The sequence below is a fragment of the Dryobates pubescens genome, chromosome 28 (assembly GCF_014839835.1).
Source record: "Dryobates pubescens isolate bDryPub1 chromosome 28, bDryPub1.pri, whole genome shotgun sequence".
Taxonomy (NCBI): domain Eukaryota; kingdom Metazoa; phylum Chordata; class Aves; order Piciformes; family Picidae; genus Dryobates; species Dryobates pubescens.
The window spans coordinates 7,328,930-7,355,737 of record NC_071639.1 but is presented as its reverse complement, the minus strand read 5'-3'; the positions used below and the strand labels follow the sequence as shown (position 1 = coordinate 7,355,737).

Below are 26,808 nucleotides of genomic sequence, written 5' to 3'. Positions count from 1 at the left end.
TAAAAAACAGAAACAAAAAGCTCTTGATTCATGTCTTCAACATCAGCAGCGTGACAAGGAGCATGGTAATCAGAGATGTAGCAAAATTGACATGATACTGATAATACAGATACACTTCCCACAGCATGATGATAAACACCTCTCTCCTAACTAGGCTGAGCACAAGGAAGTGAACAAAATAGGATGACACAGCTTTAGCATCATCATCTTTCTAAAGCAGCAGAGGCACTTGGAAGGACAACCTGAACCACACACGGTGCTAACCATGACATGAAATAAAGGAGGACCATGAAGCCTGTTCTTCTGCAAGATTCACTCTACTCTGGATATATGAACAGAACTATACAAGTCTGCAGGGCACATCTGGTCAATCAAAACAGTCAGCTGACACTAGTAAACTCTTGGGAAGAGTTTAGAAAACATAAAAGCCACATCTGGCCTGCAGTCTGTGTAGGCCTTAGCTTATGTAAAGTATATGGTCCTCATAGAAAGTAAGTTCCAGCAGAGGTCTTGGCTGATTGGTTTTAAATGCAACAGAGAGAAGGGTGGAGATTCAGAAACAGCATGTCAAGCATATTTGGAGGAAATCCATGTTACGTGCTTGGATTTTTCCTAACCTCTTCATCCCAGTCAAAATCTAATGCAGCATCATCCAGCTCTGCTATGGAGAAGAGAGATTTCTGTGTGACCACACTGGCTTTACTAGCATTTCCCAAGGCAAAACTCTTCCTTCTGCTAGGATTGCTCACATGCACCCTCAGCACTGGGCTACGGCTTCCCTTGTTAGTGTCTATCCTGACGGCAGGTGAGGTTGCCGGTTTTGTCTCAGGACGTGGTGCAAAGGAGAATGTTGACAGTGTGGCTAATGTGCTGGAGCACACCTTCCCTGGCCTTGGACCACCAAGCTTCTCCTCTCCCTCATTTTTCTGTTCAGTGGGCAGAGATGACACAGCACCAGAACTGTCAACAGAGTGTACTGTTGTACTTGCTCTCATCTCCTTGCCCAAGGCCTCACTCTGTTGCTTTTCTCTCCCTTTCTTATCCATTGGTTGTTTTTCCAAACTATTTTTTCCTAAGCGAGTCAATGTCACCTTGCATTTCTCAGGGGGACAGCATTCTTCTGGCAGCTGCTCTCCCTGGAGCTGCTCTCCAGGCTTAGAAGTGGTTTCAGTCTGAAAAAGAGAAAATTCCTCATTTTTCTTCTCTGAAGAAACATCAAGTTTTTCCCTTGGTCTGAAAGAAAATTTAGCTAGTTTAGCTGCCGGAGGACTTTCACTGTCAAGGACTTCTGGATCGTGGGAACTAACTACCTTTGTTTCCTTTACTACTTGGTCTTTACTTCTTTTTCTCATGGAAACTGCTGCAGGTTTTGCTGCTACAGACACACTGCTCTCTTCCACCCCTAGCAGAGAATCTGCATCACTTGAAAGATCTGGCAGGTCAGATGCAGGCGATACAGCAGCCTCAGGGTCCTGTGTACTTGTGAAGAATCCCCGTGATTTCTCTGTGTGCAGCCTCTGACAGCTCCTAGAAACCCGCTGTGTAACGACCAAACCCTGCAGACTAGCACTTGGTGATGCTGGATCCTGAGTGTTTGCTTCTGAAGAAGAGTTGTGCTCTTTAGTCCTTTTCCTGCATATCTTGGAAGCTTTGTCCTGCTCCAAAGGAGCACAGAGATTCTTGGTTGCTGGTGACTCTGCCACTTCATTTCCTTTCCTTGGTACTGAAACATTTCTTTCTGCAGCACAGGATGCTTTACTCAGAGCTTTTGGAGCCATGTTTTTTGGAGGTATCTTGGGCACTGGGGAGCTGTTCTGAAAAGTTTCCTCAGCGTCAGTGTTGCTCTCCTCCAGGCTGTCAAACCATGCCAGGCCACCATCATCACCTCTCTTGGTCTCTTTAATCAAGTGCTTTGTATGTTTGTCATTACCACATGTTGGGTTGCTCAAGGGTTCTGGTTGTGTGTTCCCTCCACAGCTGCCTTCAGGCAAAGAAGGCTGTGCCCTGGAATTATTCTGTTGTTGATTTGACAGTTCCAGCAGAGATGTTTGCTTTGACTGCCCAAATGTATCCTCATACAAGCATCTTGTGGTAGTACTGACACTTGTCTCTCCAGGCTGCATTTGGCATGAATTTCCCTTCTGTAATCTAGGGAATGAGAAAAATAATTAGGCAATAGCCATTTTTTTTCCTTTCTTTCTTGCATTAGTGATGCTTAATATGTATGAATGGTGAAAAGCTACAACTAATGTAGGTCACAAAAGTGCATTATTCAGTTTCATGTACAACTCCAAAAGCTGGTGGTGTAGCCTGTGATTTTTCAGCCCTTTCTACAGTAAGTGGCAGAATTTAGTGTCCCCAGTAGAAGATGGACAGAGAAAGCAACCACCTAAAATTCATTTCCTTGGGAAACCAAACAAAACCCAAACAGCTCTGCACTACTTCCAGCTAGAGTCCCTCAGGGATTACATGTGCTGTATACATCTTCTAGAACAGGAACCTCTTCAGATTTTATCCTAAGCAGGGCAAAGCCTCAAAGCAGTTATCAGAACGGAAAATCTAGTCATTACTTGGAACAGTGGCTGCTGATAATTTTCTTTCACAATCACTGTGGATTCAACATGTCAAAAACTCCACATGATTAAAGTGAAAGCAACTCAGATCACTATAAAACTTAATTATCACTGTCTGTGGCTAGTAATATCCTCAGGGCCCTCCTAAACATCATAGGTGCCTAAATGAGGGTTTCCTTCAAGCTCAGGACAGCTGATAATTCTGCCTGCTGTACCTGAGCACATGATTTCCACAGCAGATAACATTTTACATTCTGCTAACCATGAGTGAAGGGCAGCCACATTCCATCCCAAACATAACTGCATTAGTGCAGGTGAAATGATTCCTATGCATTAGAAACAGCTCCTCTGCTATATGAGAAAGAAAACACTATATTGACACACATGTTTAAGAATAGTTGTCATAATTCTTTGCTAATATGCTTATTCCTAAAATTCTGATGGAAGGTAGAAAAAGTTATCAGACTTGTCAAGAAGTACTGAAAGACTTAGATGCTTTGTAGTTTAGTGGGAATGCATGGGGCAAGTAGGTTATTTTAAAGAGGACACTCATTTAGTATTCTCTAAACTGCTTAAGGGGGGAAAGAAGAAATCAGATTAATTTGGGAAACCCTTTGTGAGCATTAGGATGGAGGAATAATGGAATGGACAACCCAATGGCAATGGAAAATCCTCCTCATTAGGAGCCCTTTGGAGCAGATAACACAAGCTCTTACCAGGAAGGTCAAACACAGACCAGATCCTGTCTCTGTATTTGATATCCCATCCCATCCTACATTATAAACACACTGCTGGTTTAAATTCCAGCATGTTAAAAAAATCACCCAAAAGAACAGAACTTTGACACAGGCTCATGTTTTCCAGTAAGAGAAAGGGAAGGATCCTGACAAGCCCAACACAAAAGAAAGCTTAAAAAAATATGAAGTGGATCTGCTGTATTTCACCAAGCAAATCACAAAAGGTTGTATAAAACAATTTACTCAGCTACAGAATCTGGTGTTTGGACCCTAAGAAGCTCTGCTGAAACTTATCTGAGCATAGACTTATGAGTTGGGAATTGATTAAAATGTTCCTCAATTCTTTGTAAGTTCCATAACCCACGGGGAGAAATGTTCTTGTGATGATCTCAGAGTCCTACTTTAAAACAACCTCCCTGCTCATCCCTCTCCTCTAAAGAACAAGTCCCTTCCCAACGTCACACTCTATTTTTAGACTCTCTTCAGATATTCAACCAAAACAAGCCTTCTTCACTGCTGAATTATTTTGGTACTGTGCATGTTATAACCTGTCCAGCCTTTGTAGCTCCTTGTGCAGAAGATCTTGTAGCTCCAGTCGCTCCAGTATGAGTTCACACTGCGTTCGGTACTGCGCCATGGGGTTATCTGGAAATGAGGTGTGTAAGGCGTTGATGCCTCCGAGCAGCGCACCCCCCTATGGCACCAAGGAGATAAAAACAAAGCAGGGAGCTGTCTTTGTTATTCAGCACCACATCTAAACAGCAGAGACCATTTCAGACAAAAAATTCACCCTGAGACACTTCAAAGCTTGAGGTAGCAAGTATTTACTGATTCCCACGAAGCACCCCATCAGCTCTGCTCACACAGGCGATGTCTCTCCTACACATACAGCAATTCCATGATCAAGCCTGCACTTTACTCATGCTGGTTTGGTTTTATTTATGCAAAAGAAAAGGCAAGTCCACCTAAGGCTTGAAAATATCATGACTGAAAACTTAAATCAGGACTAAAGAAGGCCTTGAGCAACTTGGTCTAGCCCCTGCCCATGGCATGGGGGCTGGAACGAGATGATCTTTAGGGTCACTTCCAATACAAAACCATTCTATGAATCAATAAAATGTTCCAAATACCTTGTAACAATTCTGCCCATGAGAGCAACTTTTATAACTGAAGAAGTTCTGGCTCCTAAAAGTTTTCCTAACTTTTGGCTAACTATTTAAATAGAAAGCCCTGGATATTATGGCTTCTCAACAGAGGGAAAAATATTTATGAATAGCTCCTTAATAATAATTGCAGTGAGTAAATGGTTTTAATCTGGGACAATTTTGCTGTGCCTTGTGAAAATGAAGTAGTTTTAATTTGGAACAGAACATCTGCACAAAGTGATTTTGTTCCACCACAAATAATCTAGAAAAGCTCTGTAGTTAATTTCTTCTTGGAAAAAATAAGTGGGATGGGACTGAATTTAAAGTATTTGTGAAGTGTCATCCCTGTGCTGGTGCTTACATCTGGGAAATATCTGCCCCTCTGAGACTCTGAGATACCATTTGGAGTAGAGGAAAATAGCCATATGACAAATCCACATGCTGTGGACCTGATGGCTGAGGTTCTAAAACAGAGAGAAAATACAAAATATTACAGGGATAGCTAGCAGGAAGGAACAGTGTAAAAGAGCCTAAGGATGAGAAGACAAAATTTACTGGAGTAAAAAAAGAGGGATTGGAAAGGGAATAAAACAAGGACATAAAACAAGGACAAAAACCTTACCAAGACAAAGAGGGAGACAGTTTTAACAAAGAGGGAAGGAGGCAAAGAAAAGATGAAGCCAGGGGAATCATAACGCACTCACGAAGGAAAGATAAAACTACAGGTCAGTTAAGGGATGAGCAAACAAAAGTCCCCAATGAATAGGTTGATGCTGAAATTCTGATAGTCCTCCTTCCCAAGCCTGCTAAAAAGAAACATCTGAGCATTGAATTTTGATTTTGGAGTGGCAAGAATACGACTGTTGGAGTTGCAAAGCGTGCTGAAGACAGAGTTTGCTGAGCTGAAAGGTGGCAGCGAGTCCTTCAAGAGTGACACTGGTAATGTCCCACCTACAGCCTCATTCCACAGGCTGCTAATTAGGCAGGAAACACTGCCTATCTCTACAGAAAGGTTGGGCTTTTCCTAAGGAAGGAATCAACTTCTGAACATAAACTTTTGCATGTTATTTCTATTTTTTTTTTTCTGATCAAAACAAACAAATCACTTCCTCCAGCAAGAAACTTGGGTTAGTGATCACTTTTTATTTTCCAGGAGGAAAGTAAAATTTGGCTTCAAGTAACAGCCCTCACATTTGCAGATTCCAAACAAAAATGCACACACTTTCCTACTTGCTCATGAGAAGTGAGGAGCGGAGCAAATACAATGAGCACACCAACTACTCCTGGGTAGTCTCCTGCAGTTATAATTTAGGCACCTTTCTCACTGACTTTTATTAGATAAATGCTTGTTACACAAACCACAGCCCTGGAGGGCTGGGCTGTATAATTATGAAGAAGTGATTCACAGTTAAACCAATTCTTTGACATTTATTTGTGCTGAGAGGGTAGAAAGATGCACAGATGACAATACACATTCATTCTTATTATATATACACATTCCACATTTTGATCTGGGATGAAAAAAACAGGCAAAAGGAGTTCAGATTTCTTGTATCTGAACCCATGTTGCTTTGAAACCTCTGTCCCATCAAATTCCCATCTAGTTAATTACAGGTTTAACGACAGTTAATGAACACTTATGAGGTATCTTCTGCTGTTTCAACTGCATGTAATAGTGCAGCTTCCTGCTTTAACTCGCGTGCAGTGCTGTCATTGAGAAGCTGAGCTCTTCAAAGCAGTGCAAGATGAATTGCAGCAGTGAAATCATCTTTTGCTACTCCATAAGGTCAGGCCCTGTAGCATTTTTGACACAAATTCCATTTGCAACATTGTGCAGTAGATTATCCATGGCACAAATTGCAATTAGTCTCTCAACCCTCACTGAAAAGATCAAGGGAGACCACAAGAGCCTACCTGCCATTTGTGACTGTGCATCTATCCTGAAGGGCTTTATCTCTGAAAAATGAGCATATCTACTCCTGCAAAGGCCTTTAAGGTCCATTGAACTAATGGGTGCTATGGAAAATTGTTTTAATCTGCATATAGTCATATCAACCTATACAGGAAAAAAGGAAATGCCCTTTTGGATCAGACCAGTCATCTGTGCAGTGGAGTACACCATTTCTGACAGAGCCAAATCCAAATATTTCAGATGTGCTAAAAATCCCCCATGCATAAAACTTTGGATAATCTGCTTATGGTAATTTTTTTTCTACTCCCAAAGCATGAAGACTTATTTCTCTTAAAAATATTCTTGCTGAAGTAGTACTGCATGTATTATTTTCCACATATCTATGTGGAATCTAGTCTTACACATTTTTTCAATGCCTTCTTACATATCCACAGGATAAGTGCAATGTACAATTTTCAGTGCAACAGTTTTGGACTTGTAAGGTTTCTCAGAGTAAATTTAGTCTTCTAAAAGTTCTGAGCTTCAGTAGCACTGCCAACCTACTTTAAAATGATCTAATGGCAAAATAAAGTGTAGGTCTTTTCAACCGTTTGAAACTTGCTCAAAAAAAGGAAGTTTGGTTTTCTCCTATCTAGTTAACAAGTGACAGGGTAATATAATGGCAGAAAAATCCATCAGAGGCTATTAAACACAGTGACATAAGCACAATTTCTAGCTCAAAAGATCTTTAAAATGTAGAATGCCAAAAGTCTATAGTACACCTAAATTTTATTTGGACTGCAAAGTCTACACAAGGATGATCAGAGGGCTGCAGCACCTCTCCTATGAGGACAGAGTTGGGGCTGTTCAGTCTGGAGAAAAGAAGGCTCCAAGGTGACCTGATTGTGGCCTTCCAGTATCTGAAGGGGGCCTACAAGAAGGCTGGGGAGGGACTTCTCAGAATATCAGGTAGTGATAGGACTAGGGGGAATGGAATGAAGCTGGAGGTGGGGAGATTCAGGCTGGACATGAGGAAGAAATTCTTCACCGTGAGAGTGGTGAAGCCCTGGAATGGGTTGTCCAGGGAGGTGGTTGAGGCCCCATCCCTGGAGGTGTTTAAGACCAGGCTGAATGAGGCTCTGGCCAGCCTGATCTAGTGTGGGGTGTCCCTGCCCATGGCAGGGGAGTTGGAACTAGATGATCCTTGTGGTCTTTTCCAACCCTGACTGATTCTATGATTCTATGAAAAAAGGTACCAGGCCTGTATCACTAATCCAGACTTTTCATTATAATCTCTGTTCAAGGATTTTAATAATCAAGATGAACTAAAAATGACTTGTTGAAGTCTCTGAAGACCTACTTACCATGAGCCTACAAAACCCTCTCCAAAGGGAAAAATGGAGCTGGCATATATATGCATGTTAAATTGAATTCCTTAAATGTGACATTGAAGCAATGGCAATGTCTGCAAGAAACCTCACCTGCATAGAAGATTCCATCACTGATACCACAGTTACAGCATCTTCCAGAGTCACAGTATCCCTAAACATCAACCGGGCGTGAGCTATCAGAAATAAATGGGCATGGAAAGCAAAGTTACTAAAGCCAAAAAAAGCTATTTTTTGTACTAAAAGGGGCAGAATAGGTCTTCAAAATTCTTCAGTTCTTCAAACACTTGTGTATGTATCTAACTTAAACATGAATATAACCTTTTGGGTTTAGTGTCCACAGGAGCTGGAAGGCTTAATTTGACTATTATAGAAGGCAATGTGACTTCCCAATTACAATTACAGCAGCAGCTCTAATAAGCATGTTCAAAATGTTAGAGTTAAAATATAGGCTTGATTACTGATAGTTAAGAAAACAATAATGTGTTATTTTTTTATGTTATATTAATTTCAGGATAGAAGCAAACACTGAACACCTTTCCTCAGGCTGAGCAGGATCAAGTGAAGTAAAGTAAATCATAGTACGCAGTGGGCTGGCAGGGCCCTTGAAAGCTCTTCTAGTCCATTCCCTCTGCAGTAAGCAGGGACATCCCCAACTAGATCAGGTTGCTCAGAGCCCCATCAAGTATGACCTTGCATGTCTCCAGAGATGGAGCCTCCACCACCTCCCTGGGCATGCTGCTCTAGTGTTCTCTCACCCTCAGAGTGAAGAACTTCTTACCAGTGTGCAAAGCTACCCTGCTCTAGTTTCAGACCATTGCCCCTTGTTCTAGTGCTACAAGCCCTTGTAAACAGTCTCTCCTCAGCTTTCCTGTAGACCTCCTCTGGAAATCTTCTGTACATTGGACACTCCTGGGGAATCCCAAGACTGAGATTTTTCTCTGGAATGTGATTTCTTTCAGTGGTTTTCATTTTTATTATGTGTGTGAAAATGGCAACATTAGAATTGATTTTGATCAGCTAAACATAACGCCCTTTCCCACATTTCAAAACCCCAAGCTCAGAAAGGCAATAGAAGAATCACCTGTCTCGAAGGAAAAGCTGCTGCTCTGCTTACTGGCTATAATTATACTTACTGATTTATTCACTTTATAAAAGTTAATTGTTAGCCTAAAAATAAACGTGCAGAGCCTTACCTTCTGCCAGGCGAATCAAGCTCTCCAAGAGGCGAATGGTGGTGCGGGCAGCGTTTCTGCAGTCGCTCTGACGCTGCATCTGATAGTAGCGAACGAGGACCAGGTTGCTCTCATCAGACAGTTTTGGCTGGATACGTTTGATAAGGCAGAAGTAGGTTTTCATCTTGTCCATGCTCCACAGCTTTTCTGATCTCCTTGGGCACCCTGCGTTACAGCTGCCTAGTCAGTAATTCTCTAGCAACAGACATCAAGCTTTTCTCCTAACAGTCCCTGTGAACTACAGCTGACTACAAAAGGCACATTACTGCATTCTTCAGGCATACTGGATTGTCAGTACACTAGTCCTCGAGGACTTGGTCAAATTCCAGCGTAGAATTTTACACACCACCCAGTCCCACCCCTATCAAAATCCACTGTAAAGCCTCCAGTAATGTTAACAGAACTGCTGTCAGCCTTGCTGCCCACCAGATGGTACAGTCAGTACCAAGTGCTCCAGCAGTCCTCAAAATGTAAGTGCTACATGAGTACATGGTCCTCCTCCAGCTGAATTTATACCTGAATTTATACCTGCTGTATTCTGAGCTTGGTTGTTATTTTTTTCCCCAGGGAAACATTTTGGGAAGGAAAGGAAGCTAGCTGGTGAACTTCCCTCCCTAATGAGAACCAAAGCCATGCTCCTGAAGTGGATGGAAAGGGGATGGTTAAAATCACATTGCCATCCCTAATTTCACAGCACAGAGCTCCATGTAGGGAACACTATTGTTCATTTTTTGAGTCCTGCAGCAATGCAGCTCAGAATTGTTCTGTCTGAATTAAGTTTCCCCTTAAGAGCGTGTACAATTGCACGGTGTGTAGGATCTGCATATTAAGCAATGTAAAGGCACAAGATTGAAACTATCCATTCACTGAGCAGTCTGGGCCAAAAGCTCTTGTAAATGATCACAGGGTAAAAGTGTAGTGTTCTCAGCTCACCTCAATTAATTAGTAATCTCTATCTTATTCCTGCTTGAAAAAACAACCATTCCACAGGCAACTAGCATAGCAAAAATGTGAACACCGATTAATGTGAGAGACTCCAGAACAACAAACTAAACTGAAAGGTGACCAAAACACCCCACAAACCAAAACCACCTCCCACACAACAAAACAACCCCAAATGAATCCCAAACCAAACAAAGCCAAGCAAGAAACCCCTCATAATTAAAAACAAAACAACTACTCTTACCTTTATTTTGCAAGATGAAGGATGAAATGATGCGGTCCCACTCCTCATTCTTTGTATCTAGCAATACTATGACCAGGTCAAATCTGCTCAACAGCGGGCTGCCAAGGGCTATGTTGACAGAGACAGACTCATTAGGGTCATAATGGCCTTTTGGGTTTGTTGCTGCCAGGATAGTTGTCCTTGTATTAAGCTTGCACACCAATCTAGAGAGAAGTATAATGAAAATTATGATTTAATTAAATTGGGTACAAGAAGTGATTCCAAAGTGTTAAAAACTACCCATTTTTTTATGTTATAAAGAGCACACCTTACTTTGAGAGGTAAAGAATACATTTAATTATTGTATTTATACATATAACATTTTTCCATCTGAGAACAGCAACTAGACAGAGAGACAGCGATCAGGATACCAGGAGGAACTAAATGATATTGCCATGAGTCATCTCTGTATATAGCTGGGTTCCTTAAATGGTGAAAACCAACATAACTTGCCAGAAATACATATTCCTTTGCTGATTTATACAGTATAGGAAGACCTTATGATCAAAAGTAACATTTTAGCTAACTTCACATTTTAAGAAAGCAAAATATAATGTAAGTAAATAGATGTTTTATTCCTATGTGTAAACACGTTAGGAACATGAAGCCAACCAGCCAACGATGGCAGCCATATCAAGTGTTTTTCCAGGGAAACAGCCATTTTCCTCTCTTAACCATGCTGTCCTGGCATGGGATTTTAGATGTGGAGAAATGTGGGGTTTAGGGTTTGTTTTTTGTTATCATTATTATTATGGCACCCAAATCGAGTCTTTTTGGTTACGACAGCAGCAGCAGCAATGCTCTAACTTTGGTTTGTCACTCAGCTATTTCTAGTCAGCTGCAGAGTAACTGCTGCCTCATGTCCAAAGTTCCCCAACTGAGAGGAATAGAATAGTGTAGAATAGAATAGAATAGAATAGAATAGAATAGAATAGAATAGAATAGAATAGAATAGAATAGAATAGAATGGAATAGAATAGAATTGAATTGAATTATTATTTTTTTCAAGCAGCTGTATGATGATTAAAGCTTTGAAATCTCTTAATAAACTAGGTGAGATGTTTTCCAGAGCTCATCTTTTAAAATTAGAGATCATATCCATGACTTATCAACTTAATTCTAGCAGCAAAGCCTTTTGGAAATGTAATTTTAACTTAGATATATGAGGATAAAATAGACTAGACGAGACTAGACTAGACTAGACTAGAATAGACCAGACCAGGTTGGAAGAGACCTTCAAAATCATTGAGTCCAACCTATCATCCAACACTATCTAATCAACTAAACCATGGCACCAAGCACCCCATCAAGTCTCCTCCTAAACACCTCCAGTGATGGCGACTCCACCACCTCCCTGGGCAGCACATTCCAATGGGCAATCACTCTCTCTATGAAGAAGTTCTTCCTAATATCCAGCCTAAACTACAATCCAGGAAGGACCACGGATCTTCTATTATCTTATACCCAATGGAAAACCCCTTACCTGACATGCATCAAAGTAAGACCATAAATTATCAAAGTGCTTAACCTATCTGTGCTAAGTCACCACTCAAAAAATCCTCATTATATGTAGTCCTTAAAAGTAAGTAACTGAGGTTATATGTGCAAGTTAGCAAACTGTCTTCTGGGATCTACAAAAGTCAGCCAACTGCAACAAGGAACCTGGTTAAAATATGTCACTATCTTACTATGTAGGTAGGACCAGGTTTATTCCAGCTGCATTTCTGGTAAAAGCTACTAATCTGCCAGGCAAGAGCGACATTACTTGTCTGCTGTCTGCTTCATTGGGGATGCTCTGATTAGAGAAAGGACATGATCAGTCACAGGAGCAAGCTGGGCTGAAGGTGACAAGAGGAACTAAAAAGGATGATGACTTTTGAGCAGTGAAGAGTTCAGGAAATGGTTTGGGCCTGGATAAAAGCTGCATATGACTGGCAGAATGAGATATGAGCTCAAAGATAGAAGTGGCAGGGAATGGAAAATAGCAGATCTGAGCACACAACTACTTTGAAAAAGGAAGCAAGGGAGTTAAAGTAAGGAGGAGTTTATATTTATGCCACGCCCAACATATAAAGTTTGGCAGCCTGGAAATCTCATTGTCTTCTTTTGTTACCATGCAGTATGATTGGATTTTGGAAAAATGAGGTCCTGCTGAGTTCCAATTAAAAATTTACAACCTTCCTCATTTCACATCGGATTGTTACGACCGCTCACAGCAAAGGACAAGAGAAAGAACACCAAACCTTCTCAGGAAAGTGCACTGGCCTACAGTGGCAGCCTGAAAACCCAACAGGGAAGAGGTTATGTACGTAATCTGACAGCTTGCACTGTCCTTGGAATCGTTGACTCATCTAGTTTAAGAATATTGGTGAGAACAAAACAAGTAAAACAAAGAAAACAGATATTTAACAAGCATCTTTAAAGTAGAAGAGAAACATCTTACATTGTTTTATCACAGAAGTTAACATACCACTTACCCTGCCTTTGCAACACTAATGGTTTGTTGCTCCATTGCCTCATGGATACTGGTCCTGTCATGTTCTTTGATACTGTTGAACTCATCAATGCAACAAAGGCCTCCATCTGCAAGCACCAGTGCTCCAGCTTCCAAGTTCCACTCCCCAAAGTCTTTCACAGCAGTCACTGTCAGACCTGAAACATCAATTACTTTAGTCAGTCTTTTCCTTAAAATGCATTTGTGTGAAAGAAAAGGACCCAGTGCACTGGATTGTGCCATGGACAGAAGGTAAAACAGCAGGTTAGCTCCAGCACACATTTTACTGTTAGTGATAAGAAATCCCACCAGAGTTCAGCAGGTTAGCCTGGACCTGTGGAGGAGATTCTGCTAAGCTTCCCATGTTCGACAGTGACTTGTTTCAGACTTGTTAATTGAACAAAAGATTAGGGTAGGAAGACTAAATCTGCCCCATCAAATTGAAAATGAGGGCAACATTATGGAACTGACCTCTTCTGATCAACTGCTAAAACAAACAATCATTTTGGACCTGGGGGGAAAAAACCAAAGTTTTGAAAGAAAAATTATTTCAGCTGTCTTTTAATTCCTGACCCCAGGAACTGGAGGCAAATTCTCATTTTAAATTAAGGCTATTAAATTTATGAGATTTGGGTTCCACCAAGCATTAAGGAAAAGTGAAAATCCAAAGATGCCAAGGATGAAATGGGGAAAAAATCCTACAAAATGTTTCTAAGTAGTCCTTCACATGATAAAACTCTGCTGGCATGGCAGGTCAAAAATGGCATAACTGTGAAAAGGACCACTCATTATCAAATATGTGCAGCTCCTTTCAAACCTGCTACTCCCTATTTCCCAGCTTCTCTATCTTTACCCCTCCTTTTTCACTCCACTGTTTACCTTAGAATACCCTAGTAGCTGACAAACTCCAACCAACCCTAAAATCTCCTGGAACACTACAGCAAAACTTGCCCAAGAATCCCCTTGTTGTGAGGAAACTTCCCCACTGCATCGAGTCTTCCCTGCTGTCCTGCACTCTGCACTGAACAACTTGGGCAGTCAATTATAAAGCAGGATTAGAAAACAGCAAAAAAAAATCTCTAGCCTTGTGTCAGACATGAATAATGCCATTAAAAAATGGAGTGAGCAACACATCAAGCAAGTGTCAGATGACGACATTCCTCTGTAAATACAAAATAGAAGTGTCATCTGCTTTCCAAATCTTGTAATGGGCTTGGAGATTTGCTGTAGGCCAAGGGCCCCTGTGCCTCAGTGTTGTGCTCCTGCCCACTGCAGATCTGGAAGCACTCTGCTTCCACTGGCAGAGTGGAAAAAGCTTTTGCTTTTCCATGTAGGTGGGATGATGGCTTCTACATGTCTTCCTGCTGTGCATCGTATCACTGCTTTCATGGCCAACCTGCAGACATCAATACAGCCTGGCTATGTACTTACTTCCATGCCGAAACTCCTCTTCTGAGGGTGCACAACTCATGCTTCCCATGCTCTGAGCATCTAAAGTGGTGCTACGATGATGCTCTGTCACTCCTCCCCATCCCTTGTGTGTGGCAGCCACAAGATGGCCTCCTCTATGGCTCTCTTGCAGCTGCACAAGATGGCCTCCTCCCTGGGCTTCCTGCTGCTGCACAGGGATACGTGTTGTTCTTTCACAGCCTATTATGTTACCTAAGGCCTCCTCTACTAATACAGGAATGGGACTGCTTTGTGACAGCATGGCTATGTAAAAGAGGCTCCGATCGCTCCACATGCCCCTCTGTGACCCTGTGGTGGCCTCCCTAGCAGCAGTGAGGCAGATTTGTGGCAGAATTCAGGCCCATGCAGCCAGCCTGTCTACACATGGGGTACCACAAACCACCCTTTCTTTGGAGAGCTCCCCTGTGACAAGCACCAGCTGGGCTCCCTGTTTCACTGCCTCTTGGCACTCTGCTTTCAGCCAAGAGGTCAGTGTCATGGGGCTGACAGGATGGCATGGCTCTCTGGCAGGGTTGGCCTCTTGTCAGCCAAATCTCCCCATGCAGACCCCCTGGCACCCAGGACCCCAGCAGCACCTAGCCCCTGAAGGGCCAGCTCAGTGCATCACCGCCACCACGTCTGGCCATAGAAAATAAAAATGAAAAAAAGGGGAGGGGGTGGGGTGGGAAGAAAAAGAAAAAAAGGCCAAAAAGGCCCTCCAGGGCACATGGCGGAGCCCCGCGAGCGAGAAGGGGCGAAGCCGACCGAGGGTGCCTCAGCAGAGCTCCCGCCCCGGCTCCGCCCGGCTGGGCTCGGCTCAGCCCCGCCCGGCGAGCGGCGGCCGTTGGCAGTCCGTTTCCGCCGCGCCTCGCCGGGCGGGGGCGCTGCGGCGAGGCGAGCGGGAGCGGCGGAGCCCATCTTGGTGCCGCTCGGCAGCCGTGCTGCGGGAGGAGGGCCCTAGGCCGGCGTGCGGCCAATCCGGGCGGGCGCTGGCGGCGAGCAGGGCAGAATGGGCTGTAGTTTAGTGAAATAGGAAAGCTGCGAACAGTGTGGAGTGTTCCTGGTGTAAATAAAAGGGGGAAAAAAAGTTTCTGCAAGTCGCAGCTCCGCGGGCTCGCCGAGGCACTGGCGCGGGGGTTTGTGCGTTGGAGAAAACGAGCACACTGGACTTTACCGAGCCGCGTTAACGCGCTCTTCCTATTGTTTGTGTTTTTTTCAAAATATGGCAAAGGTTCAGGTGAACAATGTAGTGGTGTTGGATAATCCGTCTCCTTTCTACAATCCTTTTCAATTCGAAATCACATTTGAGTGCATAGAGGACCTGTCGGAAGGTGAGTAGATTTTCTCCCGATACGGATTTTGTAACCCCGGGCTCTTAGTTTCAGGGGTTTTAAGGCTTAAACTTTGCACAGGCCTGCTCCTACAATTTAACAGTTTTCTCCTTCACCGCATCGCCGTACCGAGGCGAAGGGATGTGCTCGCCGGCGCCCGAGCTGCCGCCGGAGGAAAACCGCTCTCGCTGAGCCCGGCGGGGAAAGTTGGCGGCGTTCGCCTGCCTGCCCTGGCCGCCGAACCGGGGCCGCCTCTCCCCGCCGTGCCGCGCCATCGGCGAGGCCAGCTTCAAGTTGCGAGGAACTTGTTTGAGTGGTGGTAGCCATGTTGCCAGCTTTGTGTGTGCGTGGGGGGGAGCGCGAGAGGGAGAGGGTTAACCGGGCTCGGCTGCCGCGCATCCCCGCGCCCGCGGGGACACGGGCTGTTGCGCGGCCGGCATCCCGAGCACCCCGGCGCTACTCGGGGCGCGGAAAACGCTCCGCGGCTAGCAATTCTTTGGCCTCACGCTCCATTTTAATACTTAAAAAATAATTTAAAAAATATACATCAGTGGGAGGTAGAGCCGGCCAGGCTCGCCCCCGGGTGCCGGCAGAGATAGCTGCGGCGGTGGGGTGCGGCGCGGTACGCGGGGCTGGTGGCACGGCACGGTACGGTGGCTGCGGGAGCCCTGCTGGTGGGGGAGGGGGCCGGCCGCCAGCCACTATTTTTGGAAGTCACTCGAAAGTTATCAGCAGCCGCCGGGGAGTAGGGGGCGGCCCCGGCGCCGCCGCCCTACAGCTGTTCCGCGGGGACCCCCCGCCTGAGTTCGGGGTGCCGGCTGTACTCCCCGCTGAGGGGCTCGCCGTACCGCCGGCGGGCTCCCGCCTTCCCGTCAGCCGGGCGGGCCGCGAACCGCCTTCGCCTCGGCGGCGCTCGGCAGCGCCGCCCGCCGGGCCGCCGGCAGGCCGCGGCGCGGCTCTCTGCGGGAGTCGCCCCGAGAGGCCGCGCGTCGCCCCTCGGGCGGGAGTTTTGAACGCAGCGGCTCAGGGCAAGGAAAGCGCCGGCGGGCTGGTGGGAAAGCGGGGCGTCCCTGCCCGCTGGCGGTGCGAGCGACCGGCTGCTGCTCCGGGAGGAGGCCGCTCAGCTGGGACTGCCTGCTAACAGAAGAGGGCAGCTGTCGGCGGGATTCTGGCCCCGGCGGAGCCCGGCATCGCCTACTCGACAGGGAGCCCCAGGGGCCTGAAGGGCCAATGAAGGCAGAGAGAAAACCAGAGCTGGCGGGCGATAACTGCTTGCAGGCTCCCTGCCGTTGCAGTTAAACTTGCCTCACCCCGCCTGCTTCTGGAGCAGTAGTTCCTTGTGTATGCCGGTGGCCTGGTGACAGCCCGCCCTGCGCTACCGCCGTGGGAGGGACGGTCCCACTGGCGGGAACTTGTGAGGAAGTCTCGCCTGAGCCTGGGATTTCCTCTAGGCCTCTGCTTCTAGTCCCCTGCCCTCTCGTAACTGATCGGCGCGTTAGTCGGAGCTGCCTGGGGCAGGCTGTGCTCCATGCCCATCACCAGTTGCTGCCTGCATCTCTAGTCACTCTGGCCTCATCCAAGATACAGCACCAGACCCCTCGGTGGCTACTGCTGTGGCAGGTGGCAGTGCCCATCACAGGCGCTTGTCACAAGGCGTTCTGCCTCTCCTTCCAGTGGTGCACAGCTGTATGTGATGTGCTCCTCACTCGGGATTTATGTTAAAGTAAATCCCAGACAGGATGAGTAGAATTATAGAGGGTCTAATGCAAAATTATTAGTTCCCTTCCCCCACTTAAATGCAAGTTAGAGTACAGGATAAATTTAGGATGAGCACTGCCATCTTTCACATGTAAACCCAGGATTAAATATAGCTTTTCTATACTTGATGAAAAATTTGCTGTCACTGCCTTAGCTTCCACATGCTAATATGTATATTTACTGTGCTTTTTTTTTCTCTTCAGCCAGCCCTGTGCACCACTGACCTTAAAATTAATTTCATGAACTCCAGCCCTTAAAAAAAAAAAAAAGTTGTTATTCCATATCAAGATACCTAAACAGCATTTGGATCAACCTATTAAGTATATAATTTTAAATGTATTTTTTTAAAATCTGGTTATAAGTATTGGCTTAGAATGAACTTTATACTGTTCTCCTGGAACAGTGCCACAGGATGGTATAATAATCTTAAGTTTAGCCTAGATGTCCTCACTTCATCTAAGTAGTAACTTGCACTCAGGTGCTGACAAGAGGTCCTTAATTGTCCTGGATGAGTAGCCTGCAGTACTGGCAGTAGCTAGTATTACATGCATAAAAAGGTAAATAAAACCTCTGATAAGAGTATGTGGCCAGTTTTGCTGCCCAGGGAGTAAAATCCCACCCCAGACCCTGTTTGTTATGGGACTTCACCCCCAAAACCTATGTTTACATTAAAATGAATTCATTAATGAGGAAAGAGGGTTGCAGTTCTAAAACAGCCAAGTAGTGTTAAACTGATGAGCTTTTTTCTCTGCTTCATTTTCATTCCTCTATCAGGAAAGCATAATGTAGACTTTGGGATTTTGCAGAGCATAGTGCAAGTAAATGTAATGGGGCAGAGCAGAGCTTTGTGGTTTTGTGTAGACAGCTACGGCATTGTTCATAAGGAAAAACAGACACAAAAGAAATTGTAAGTTTTTAAGGTACAGTTCTGAAGCAGCAGTTTCATTACTTTAAAGAAGGGGTGGGGGGAGGGAAGTACTAGGCATAGTTTTCCATAATGGTGATCTTTTCCTCTTGCTTAAGAAAATACACCCTGGACACCGCACCCCTGCCCCCAAATCTGTCAAGATTAGTTCCATATGGGTATTTATGCATATGGCTTTGAACCAAAGAGTGAAAGTGAAAAGCTGACCCAGACAGAACTGATGTGTGCTAATTTGTAGTTTCCAAACACCTGTGGTGAAGAGGGTGCATTAGAGGAAAAAAAAAAAGGGGGGTTCCATAATTTTAAGAAGCAGAATGCTAAATTTCAGTCTTTTTGCCTGTAATTCAAGATGTGGATAAAATCCAAGCACCTGTATCTTCAGTGCAGATATGATCCAGTCATGCTATTGCAATTACTACTCAGGGTACACAAGTTACACATGAAGGAATGGGGCCTACAGCTGGTATGCCTGGTGCTTACACAGTGGGTTTTCTTATTCATGCTCCCTTCCATGATGTATGTAATTGAAGATGTTAGGTGTGTATGTAGAAGGTGAGAATTTCTCTCTGGGGAGTAAGTCAGTGTTCCAGGCATGCAGTGTGTTGAATTCCTGTCTAGAGGCATCACCCCTGTGCTGCAGCCATTCTGACAGACGTGCAGAAAATGTTGCACATGGCTCCCAACAAGTAAATGGGCCCTGTCCTCTGTATAAAATTTGAAAATTAGCGTGACTGAAAATAGATTCCTGCAGTCCCAGCTGGCAAAGGAGAGATGATGGGATGGTCTGTGGTCCAAGAGGACTGGAGTAGCATCAATAAGTTTTCCCAGGGAATACATGTCTCTGTTATTTTAGGCCTATTACCCAAAAAAAGGCAATGTTATGCTATGCAGTATAGTAGGTGGGCAAGAGTGGAAGACCCTTAGCTGTAATAATAAACACCTTTTTAATTGTTATTTTTGTTTTGCTTTAGATTTGGAATGGAAAATAATTTATGTGGGTTCAGCAGAAAGTGAAGAGTATGACCAGGTGTTAGACTCTGTTTTAGTAGGACCTGTTCCTGCGGGCAGACACATGTTTGTATTTCAGGTAAGTTTGATTTAACTGTTCTAAAAGGGTTGTGTTAGTTGGTTTAAAGATGGTTGTATCAAAATAAGAGGCACTTGAGAAATAATGGTAAGCTAGAAAAGTATTTCAGTCATCTCTTCAGGTACGATGTACCTGCCTTTAAAGTCTGCTCATGAGCTGGTATTTCTTGTCCCTGATATTTTGATGGTAATATTTCCACTTGTGGTATCAATAATTGGGGTGATAGAATCGCTGTTCCTGTAGCTACTGATAACTTTGATCAATCTGGTTTATAACTACATTGTAGAACACTTACTAATCAAGAGTGCCAGTTAACTGGTTTACACTAGCACCATCAGGCTGCACTCTACTGCAGTTGGTGTCAGCTTCAGACAGTCAGGAGCACAGGTTAATAAAGGCAACACCTGCAGAAGATCAGGCCAACAAATTCACTGTAAAACTCTACCAGAAGAGTCAAGAGTTCGTTTCTGTTTGGCAAGATAAATGTTCAGCTGTGAATGTTGGACTAAACCTGCTAAATCACAAGAAGATATAGTGATTTATAAAGAAAGATGGAATTCCAGTGGTAGATAGCAGGCATTTGGGACACAAGTGTCTACATTAAGACTGTCCAAGAAACTCTGGAGCATGTGATAGTCCTATAGAATAGTAGTAACTTTTGGCTTTACTGGTAAGTGGGAATAATGAAGGGAAGGAAAACACGGAGAGAACAATACTTAGATGGCTTACTAGCCTAGTCTGGTTTCCATTTTAAGTCAATGAGAGGGAAAACTAAACCAGACTTGCCTGAATTGTTACAGAAGTGTTTTGGGGGTGGGGTTTTTTGTGTGTTTTTTTTTAAATCAAAACTGTGATTCAGTTCACTCTGTCAAATACTAGTATTTTGTCTTGTAAACGGAGAGCAAAATCTCTCTCAGCAGAAAAGTCAGATTCTGTAAGAGAGGCTTATTGTGTAAGATCTATGCTATTTTCCAAATGCTACAAGTTTACTTAATTGCTAAAGAGCAAATGCATGCTGGAATATCAGCATTAAATGAAAAAGTGTTAACACTAAAAACAATGTCAGCATTTCTGAGGCATTTTGAGTAATCCTGCACATTCCAGGAAGCTGCTTTTTTCTTACAGGACAGGCTTAAGAAATAGGATTAGGCTGGAGGTTACATTTATCAACCACATATGTGCAAACCAGTCTTGAAACATTTCTCTTTGGTTTTGGAGCTGGGCCTAATTTTGCCACACTACAAATAAAGCAGATGTGTAACAAATGCATCATTTATTAACAGTTCTTCCATTATCAAGCTATTAGAGCTTATGACATTAATCAGTGAGAAATAGGTAATCCTCCATTGCCCTCAAAGGGCCTACCTTGTAGCACTGTATCCAGAGAAATCAGCTGGTGTTTACATTTCTAATGTAAAAGATGCACTGTCCTCAATTAAGCTATGAAGATTCACTGGTGACAGGAAGGAGGAGGAGGCAAGTGCCTGAAAAGGATTATTTTGGCTCTATGGATAGGAAGGCCCTGAAAATTAAATTTATTGGCCTTGCAGTTTCTATATGATGGACTTGCTGATTGCATGCTGGTTGTAACTGACACTATAGCTGCATTAGGAGTTGGTATGTAGACATTTTGCTTAGTTGGAATAGATCCTTTAAGAGTCAGTACTCCTGTGTGGGTATAATAAATCATCCCTTTATTTCTCACGGAAGAACTGTTGGTCTAAGTCATTAGACTTCAAAAGCACTGGATTTCAGGTGAGTGTAGGACTCAGCTAATGTGTACCCAGGAGACCACCAAAACCCAAAGTGCTGCAACAGGCCTTTGCTGATGAGTGGAGCTATTTTATTCACCAAACTGAAGCAGCCTGGAAAATGGAGAGCACTAGTAAGGGAAGGCCAGAATGGGGCAAAGCACAGAACTGCAGGAGGCATACAGTATAAAGAAAAAGATTGTACCTGCTAGGCACAGCACAAGGAAAGGGCCTTTGCAGAGGTGTGTACAATTTTCAGCTAATACTATGCTGTAGATTTTTCTAAATAGGAAAATGGCTGAAACAGGAAGCAAAATGGAGTACCAGCCAGATAAAACACTGAGCACGATAAAACTACCTTTGAAAGGGAGCTGCGCATCGGGTTTGGAAGTCAGCCTTACATAAAGAAAGGTGGAGAACTATTGTGCTGCTTGGACTTGCACAGAAAGCTTGCCTTTCTTTTTTTAAAAGATTTTTTGCTAAAAAAAGCTTTCAATATTAAAGGACTGCAGCTTGGCCTATTTGGTTCTAGAGTCCAAGATTTAAGTAGTGCAACTTGATTCCTTCTCTCTATGCGCTTGAATTTGTAATAAATTCACAGAAACTTCTTTTGGAGAATATAAGCACATAAATAATTTACTGTCTTTAAGTGGGGAGATGACCTTAGCTACCTGCTCTGCACTAATAGCTGTGTGTAAATGTATCAAGGAATCATAGAATCAATAAGGTTGGAAGAGACCTCAAAGATCGTCAAGTCCAACCTGTCACCCAAGACCTCACGACTACTAAACCATGGCACCAAGTGCCACGTCCAATCCCCTGTAGAATGCCTCCAGGGAGAGCAAGACAATTCAAGAGAACATATACACAGAGTGATGTCATACAATTCTTAAGTAATTTTGGCATATTAAGACAGTGACTTTTGTGCAAAAAGTTAGTCTGCTGCCTCTGTTCGTGAATGCTTGCTTAATGCTTATCATAGCAAGCTCTTTTGTTTTCTTCCACCTGTGTAGGATTGTCTTCTACCCAGGCAATTAAGAGGTTTGACATCCAAGGCAGGAAGTTAAAAGTTTGAGAACAGTTTTAAACAGCATTCAGTGTCTTTTTAACTCAGTATATTTTTGGATTCAGAACTGCATCACAGGATACAAAATGACAATAGTAGCCTGGAAGAACTAAAATCCCACTTTAGAGCAGGAGTTGAGTTTCATGGGGGTTAAATGGCTCGGTTTTCTTTTGCAGCATATTACTCTATAACTGCTCACTGTGGAATTTAAAGTAATCAAATGGTCCTGAGCACTGTTAGAACAAGACTCCTAAATTAAAGTAGTTATTTCATCTGTATTGGCAGTTCTTGTGAAGCTTCTAAACTTGTCCTATTCCTTGTTCATCTTTTCCACAGTAAAGCTATTTGGCCATTTTTCTATTCCCTGCAGGACTGCAGGAAGTTGTGTTTTACTGATTACCCTGGTTGCTTTTCCTCCCCCTGGTGTACTTGTACTTGAGAGGTCTGACATCTAATTCTTCTGCAAAGTGCCTGCAGCTTATAAAAAGTTAGACTGGTTTGAAGGCTTAATAATTGAAGTAGCAAAGAGCAGAAGCCAATGCTGCATGACCCACTAGCTCCCAAATTTCACAGAGCTGGAGCATATAAATACTACAGGAAATCAGGGATGAGAGGGGCAGCAGGAATTAATCCCATTTGTCCTCTGTCCTTAGGCAAGATTCATTATACCCATACCATTCTATTCCATACATTGCCAAGACCAATTTGTAGCTGCAACACAGTTGTTATTTGCTGACTGCAGATATGCATGAAACCGTTCTCTTTATGCTTAGATTACTGTTAGTTTAAATCCACAGCTGAATGAGGCACCACACTTTTAACACTAAATGTGTAGTTAGGAAGCATTTTAAGGGGTTGTTGTAAGCCACATTTTTGAGGCAAATGTTACTGCTTATTAACTGCAGAGCCCCAGTGAGTAGGGACATTGAGGAAGATACAAGAGTTGCCTGTTAATTGAGATTGCATCCTGGCTGAAAATGTCAGATGTCTTAGAGTGCTGATGCATTCAGCTGCATACATTAAAAAAAAACAAAGCTATGTGGGAGGAGGCAAGTAATTTATTTCCTAGAAATCTGTAGGACAGCTTGAACCTCACTGTAGCCTGTCCCAGCTCTTCCTGATGAAGTATAAACTGCAGTCTATTTCTTAGTCTCATTAAAAGCACACATGGCAGGGCAATTCAACCTCAGAAGGACAGAAGAGAGAAAAATATTCTTACTCTGCTAAATTACCAAGATGGACTGGAGGACAATGACACTGTGGAACTGGAGGGATGTTAGTACACTTGTTCACAGAGCAGTTCAGCTGATTTTGTAATTAATAACAATTTTGGATCAAAGCTGTCTAATAATCCATAACAGATACTTAGAAGGTACTGTGTCCTAGGTCATTCTGCCTCTAGAGGATAGTACCCTAAATTCAGGGTTGATGTGGGAAAAGCAAGTAGATTTTTCTGGTTGACTTGAACAACCTTAAATGCAGTCACTACTCAACTGTTGAGATGTACTCCTCAAGATGCCCTTGTTAGATAGGCATGTGGTAACTATTTTATTCTACTCTTTCTCTTTCACATGTAGGCTGATGCACCTAACCCAGGGCTTATTCCAGATGCAGATGCAGTAGGTGTAACAGTTGTGCTAATTACATGCACCTATCGAGGTCAAGAATTTATTAGAGTTGGTTACTATGTAAACAATGAATACACTGAGACAGAACTGAGAGAGAATCCACCAGTAAAGCCAGACTTTTCTAAGGTAAGGCATGTTTTATTCTACTCTCTTATCAAAGGTATGCTTATAGAAAGACATGTTGAAGGAACAAAACCACACTCCAAGTGATTCTGTGAAGTGCATGGAACAAGATATCAATGAAAAAGACCTGGGGGGATAAACTACAAGTACCAAGCAGTTGCCAAAAATTTGAGAAACCTGCAACAGTTTTCAACAGCTTGAAGCCTTGGCTGGACTTAGTATTTTACATTGAGTGAAGTAAACGATTGGGTTCCTTCTCCTGTGCCACTGTTGACAAAGTGGCTCTGTTCCCCAGGAAAATAGAATAATGGGTTTCTTCTTGAACAGTAAAGCTGGAACTAAATTTGAAGTGTTAATTTAACACACTTGTGCAGCTTTCTAGTGTTAAAGCTGCAGTTTGTTCTTGAGTTTGTTTGTTACTGCTCTGCACAATTGAGGTGTAAAATGAGAGATGGGCAACGTGTTAAGAGCAGGTTGAATGACTTGAATAAACAATTTGACTAAGCAAGTATACAGACAAAGTTGGAAGTATATATATCTTTCATGGTAAAAATTAAGTCCAGACTAGAATTAAAAGATGTGAAATAGAATTATTTGGAAGCTAATACCTTGAGGAGAAGGATCAATTAAACATAAACTAGTAAGAAATCCTGTGAAATACTCTACCCAGGTAGACCGTACAGACAAGCAAGGTTCTACACAACATCCAGGCTTGTTTTCAGGGAAAATGTTGTGGAGTTGGGTTTTCCCTTTCTTAAGGCTGATGTGTGTACAGACACACATTACATTCCAAAGTCATATGATGGTGAAAATTGTATTTCTCAAGTGTGTGTGAATTACATAATTATCTAAGAGATAATGAGATAAAGCTTGTACTGGAATGGCAAGTGCACCAGTTACTCTCTAAGTCCCTGAAACTGTAACTAAACTGAACTGGTATGTAAAATGGTTTAAAAGAGTTGCTAATTATTTCCTTCATTTTCAGGGATCAGATGCTCAATATGTTCTCAAAATTCTGTTTAATTTTGAAGGTTTTTTTTTACACTTACTTGTTCCTTTGTTTCACTTAAATCATTTAATTGGTTGTTGTTTTGGGTGTGAATGCCAGAATGTTGACTTCCTTTAAGCACTTGAATTTGGACATGTCTAGAACTTCTTAACTCTTTGCTTATATAAAAAGCTAGCTCTGCTTCTGTGAAGAATAGCATGCATTTGTATAAAAAGTCCTTAGTTCAACTTGGAGACAGGATTTAAACATACCAATAGAAGTTTATTAAGTTAATTAGTTGATGAGTAATAGATTCTACTAAGTTAAAAGGGAAAACAAGTCTCAGTTTGCAGAAGGGGTCAGGAAATACTTAAGAATGCACTTCCTTGGAGAATAAAAGCATCACTACCAAAGCAAAACTTCCTGTCCTTAACTTTTATACTGAGTGACCAATGGCTGTAAGTTGCCATTCTCCAGTTAACTTCATGCTATCTTAAGTGGTGAAGGGTCAAGATAAAGTAACTGTTTCCCTTTGCTGCATACATAAACAAATGCACCATGTTTTCAAAGGAAAATGAAGGCCAGCTGTGAGAATAAAGCATAATGACTAGGCATGTTCTCTTCCTCAATATTACTATCTTCCAAATCTAAGTTCTATGTTTTTACTTGAAAACAGCAGTAGACAAATGGGAAATTCAGTGAATGAAATCAATCTATGCGTGGTGTTTAAGGATGGGTTGTACTCTCAGATGAAGAGAGACAATGGATGGAATGGATACAATTATTACAAACACCATAAAGTTGACGGAAAATTTTATGAAGTACTGTGGTTTGCAAAGATCTTTGTGTGGGTAGTCATTTGTTTGAGTAAAAGCTGGCTTTTACTGCCCTTCACTTGCAGAGTATTCATACAGCCTTGAACTCACCTAACAGTTAAAAATACCCTCTCAAGAAAGCAGCTATTTTGTGGGGTAGGCTATTGGATGAATGAACAAGTGGTTTGTTTCTGTAAGCAAGTTTCTGACCTGCAGATAGTAGCTATAGATTCACATTTATATGTACAAGGCTATGGGGAGTAAAAGGAAAAAATACCTATCTGCATGTGGACTCCAGTTTCAGATGCATTTACTACATGATGCATGTTCTGTTTTGTTTGTTTTTCTCTGCCAGCTTCAAAGGAATATTTTGGCATCTAATCCCAGAGTCACGAGATTTCACATTAATTGGGAGGACAACACTGAAAAACTGGAAGATGTAGAGAGCAGTAACCCCAATCTACAGTCACTGCTTTCTACAGATGCATTACCTTCAGCATCAAAGGGGTGGTCAACATCAGAAAATTCATTAAATGTCATGTTAGAATCTCATATGGACTGCATGTGACTAACCACCCTCATTTTGGTACTGTACATGTGTTAAACTGTAAACCAACCAGAACTACAGAACTATCTCCCTCAAATTCCATAAGTACATAGTTGACAAGCAATGTGAAGAACTTGTTTTGAAACATCCTGTAGAAAGTTTATAAAAAAACCAAAACCAAACAAACAGTATTTGAGCAAATTGTGGAATATAAATACAGCTATTTTTAAGTAATTGCCTTTATTTTTCTCTCTAATGTTATTCTATGTGGTCTAAACCAAACCTGATTAAAGCGTACGTGTTCTCCCCCTCCCCCTTCACTTTGTAAGCACTATTAAAAACTCAAAAAGTCAAAATGTTCAGGCAGAAGGAAGAAATAATGCCATGTCCTCATCGCTGATACCCAGATTGCCAAATATAAAGTGCCCTTTAATAGCAGCCTAAGAAAACTGTCATTAGATGAAGTGCAAAGAAAGGAGTAACTCTTTAAAAATGTCCAAAAACGTCCTCTTGCTGTGAAAGCAGACAGCTCAGTGTAATTTTAGGTGCAAGCTTTTTCCTTTCAAGGCACATACTTGTTACTTAAAACACGCAGTTTGAGCTGTACCATCTGCTACCTTGGATTTCAGGACTTCTTTTTTTTAATCTGCTG

General features: G+C 42.7%; 2 protein-coding genes across 3 annotated transcripts in view; one reads left to right on the top strand and one right to left on the bottom strand.

The window, feature by feature from the left end:
* Window positions 1-492: 492 nt before the first annotated feature.
* MCM9 (minichromosome maintenance 9 homologous recombination repair factor) overlaps window positions 493-26,808 on the bottom strand; it is a 37,937-nt gene continuing 11,621 nt past the window's right edge. Inside the window, exons 7-12 of one of the 2 annotated variants that reach the window (XM_009906060.2) lie at window positions 12,672-12,846; window positions 10,156-10,358; window positions 8,931-9,134; window positions 7,828-7,910; window positions 3,859-4,004; window positions 493-2,148 (exon numbers count right to left, since the gene is read on the bottom strand). In XM_009906060.2, the coding sequence (XP_009904362.2) occupies window positions 594-2,148; window positions 3,859-4,004; window positions 7,828-7,910; window positions 8,931-9,134; window positions 10,156-10,358; window positions 12,672-12,846 (2,366 nt within the window). In that variant the 3' untranslated portion in view covers window positions 493-593. The remainder of the gene's footprint in view (window positions 2,149-3,858; window positions 4,005-7,827; window positions 7,911-8,930; window positions 9,135-10,155; window positions 10,359-12,671; window positions 12,847-26,808) is intronic. The other variant, XM_054174066.1, reaches the window with a different exon arrangement.
* Window positions 15,077-26,375, top strand: ASF1A (anti-silencing function 1A histone chaperone). Its single transcript, XM_054174067.1, has 4 exons — window positions 15,077-15,468; window positions 19,123-19,238; window positions 23,633-23,809; window positions 25,965-26,375. Exons 1-4 carry the CDS (start codon window positions 15,360-15,362, stop codon window positions 26,175-26,177), a joined length of 615 nt encoding a protein of 204 aa, XP_054030042.1. The 5' UTR covers window positions 15,077-15,359; the 3' UTR covers window positions 26,178-26,375.

Excerpts from the sequence above, each read along its gene's own strand:
- ASF1A (XM_054174067.1), top strand. The coding sequence starts at position 15,360 with ATGGCAAAGGTTCAGGTGAACAATGTAGTGGTGTTGGATAATCCGTCT. Across the intron at positions 15,469-19,122 it reads CATAGAGGACCTGTCGGAAG|ATTTGGAATGGAAAATAATT; the intron begins GTGAGTAGATTT and ends GTTTTGCTTTAG. Across the intron at positions 19,239-23,632 it reads GACACATGTTTGTATTTCAG|GCTGATGCACCTAACCCAGG; the intron begins GTAAGTTTGATT and ends TTTCACATGTAG.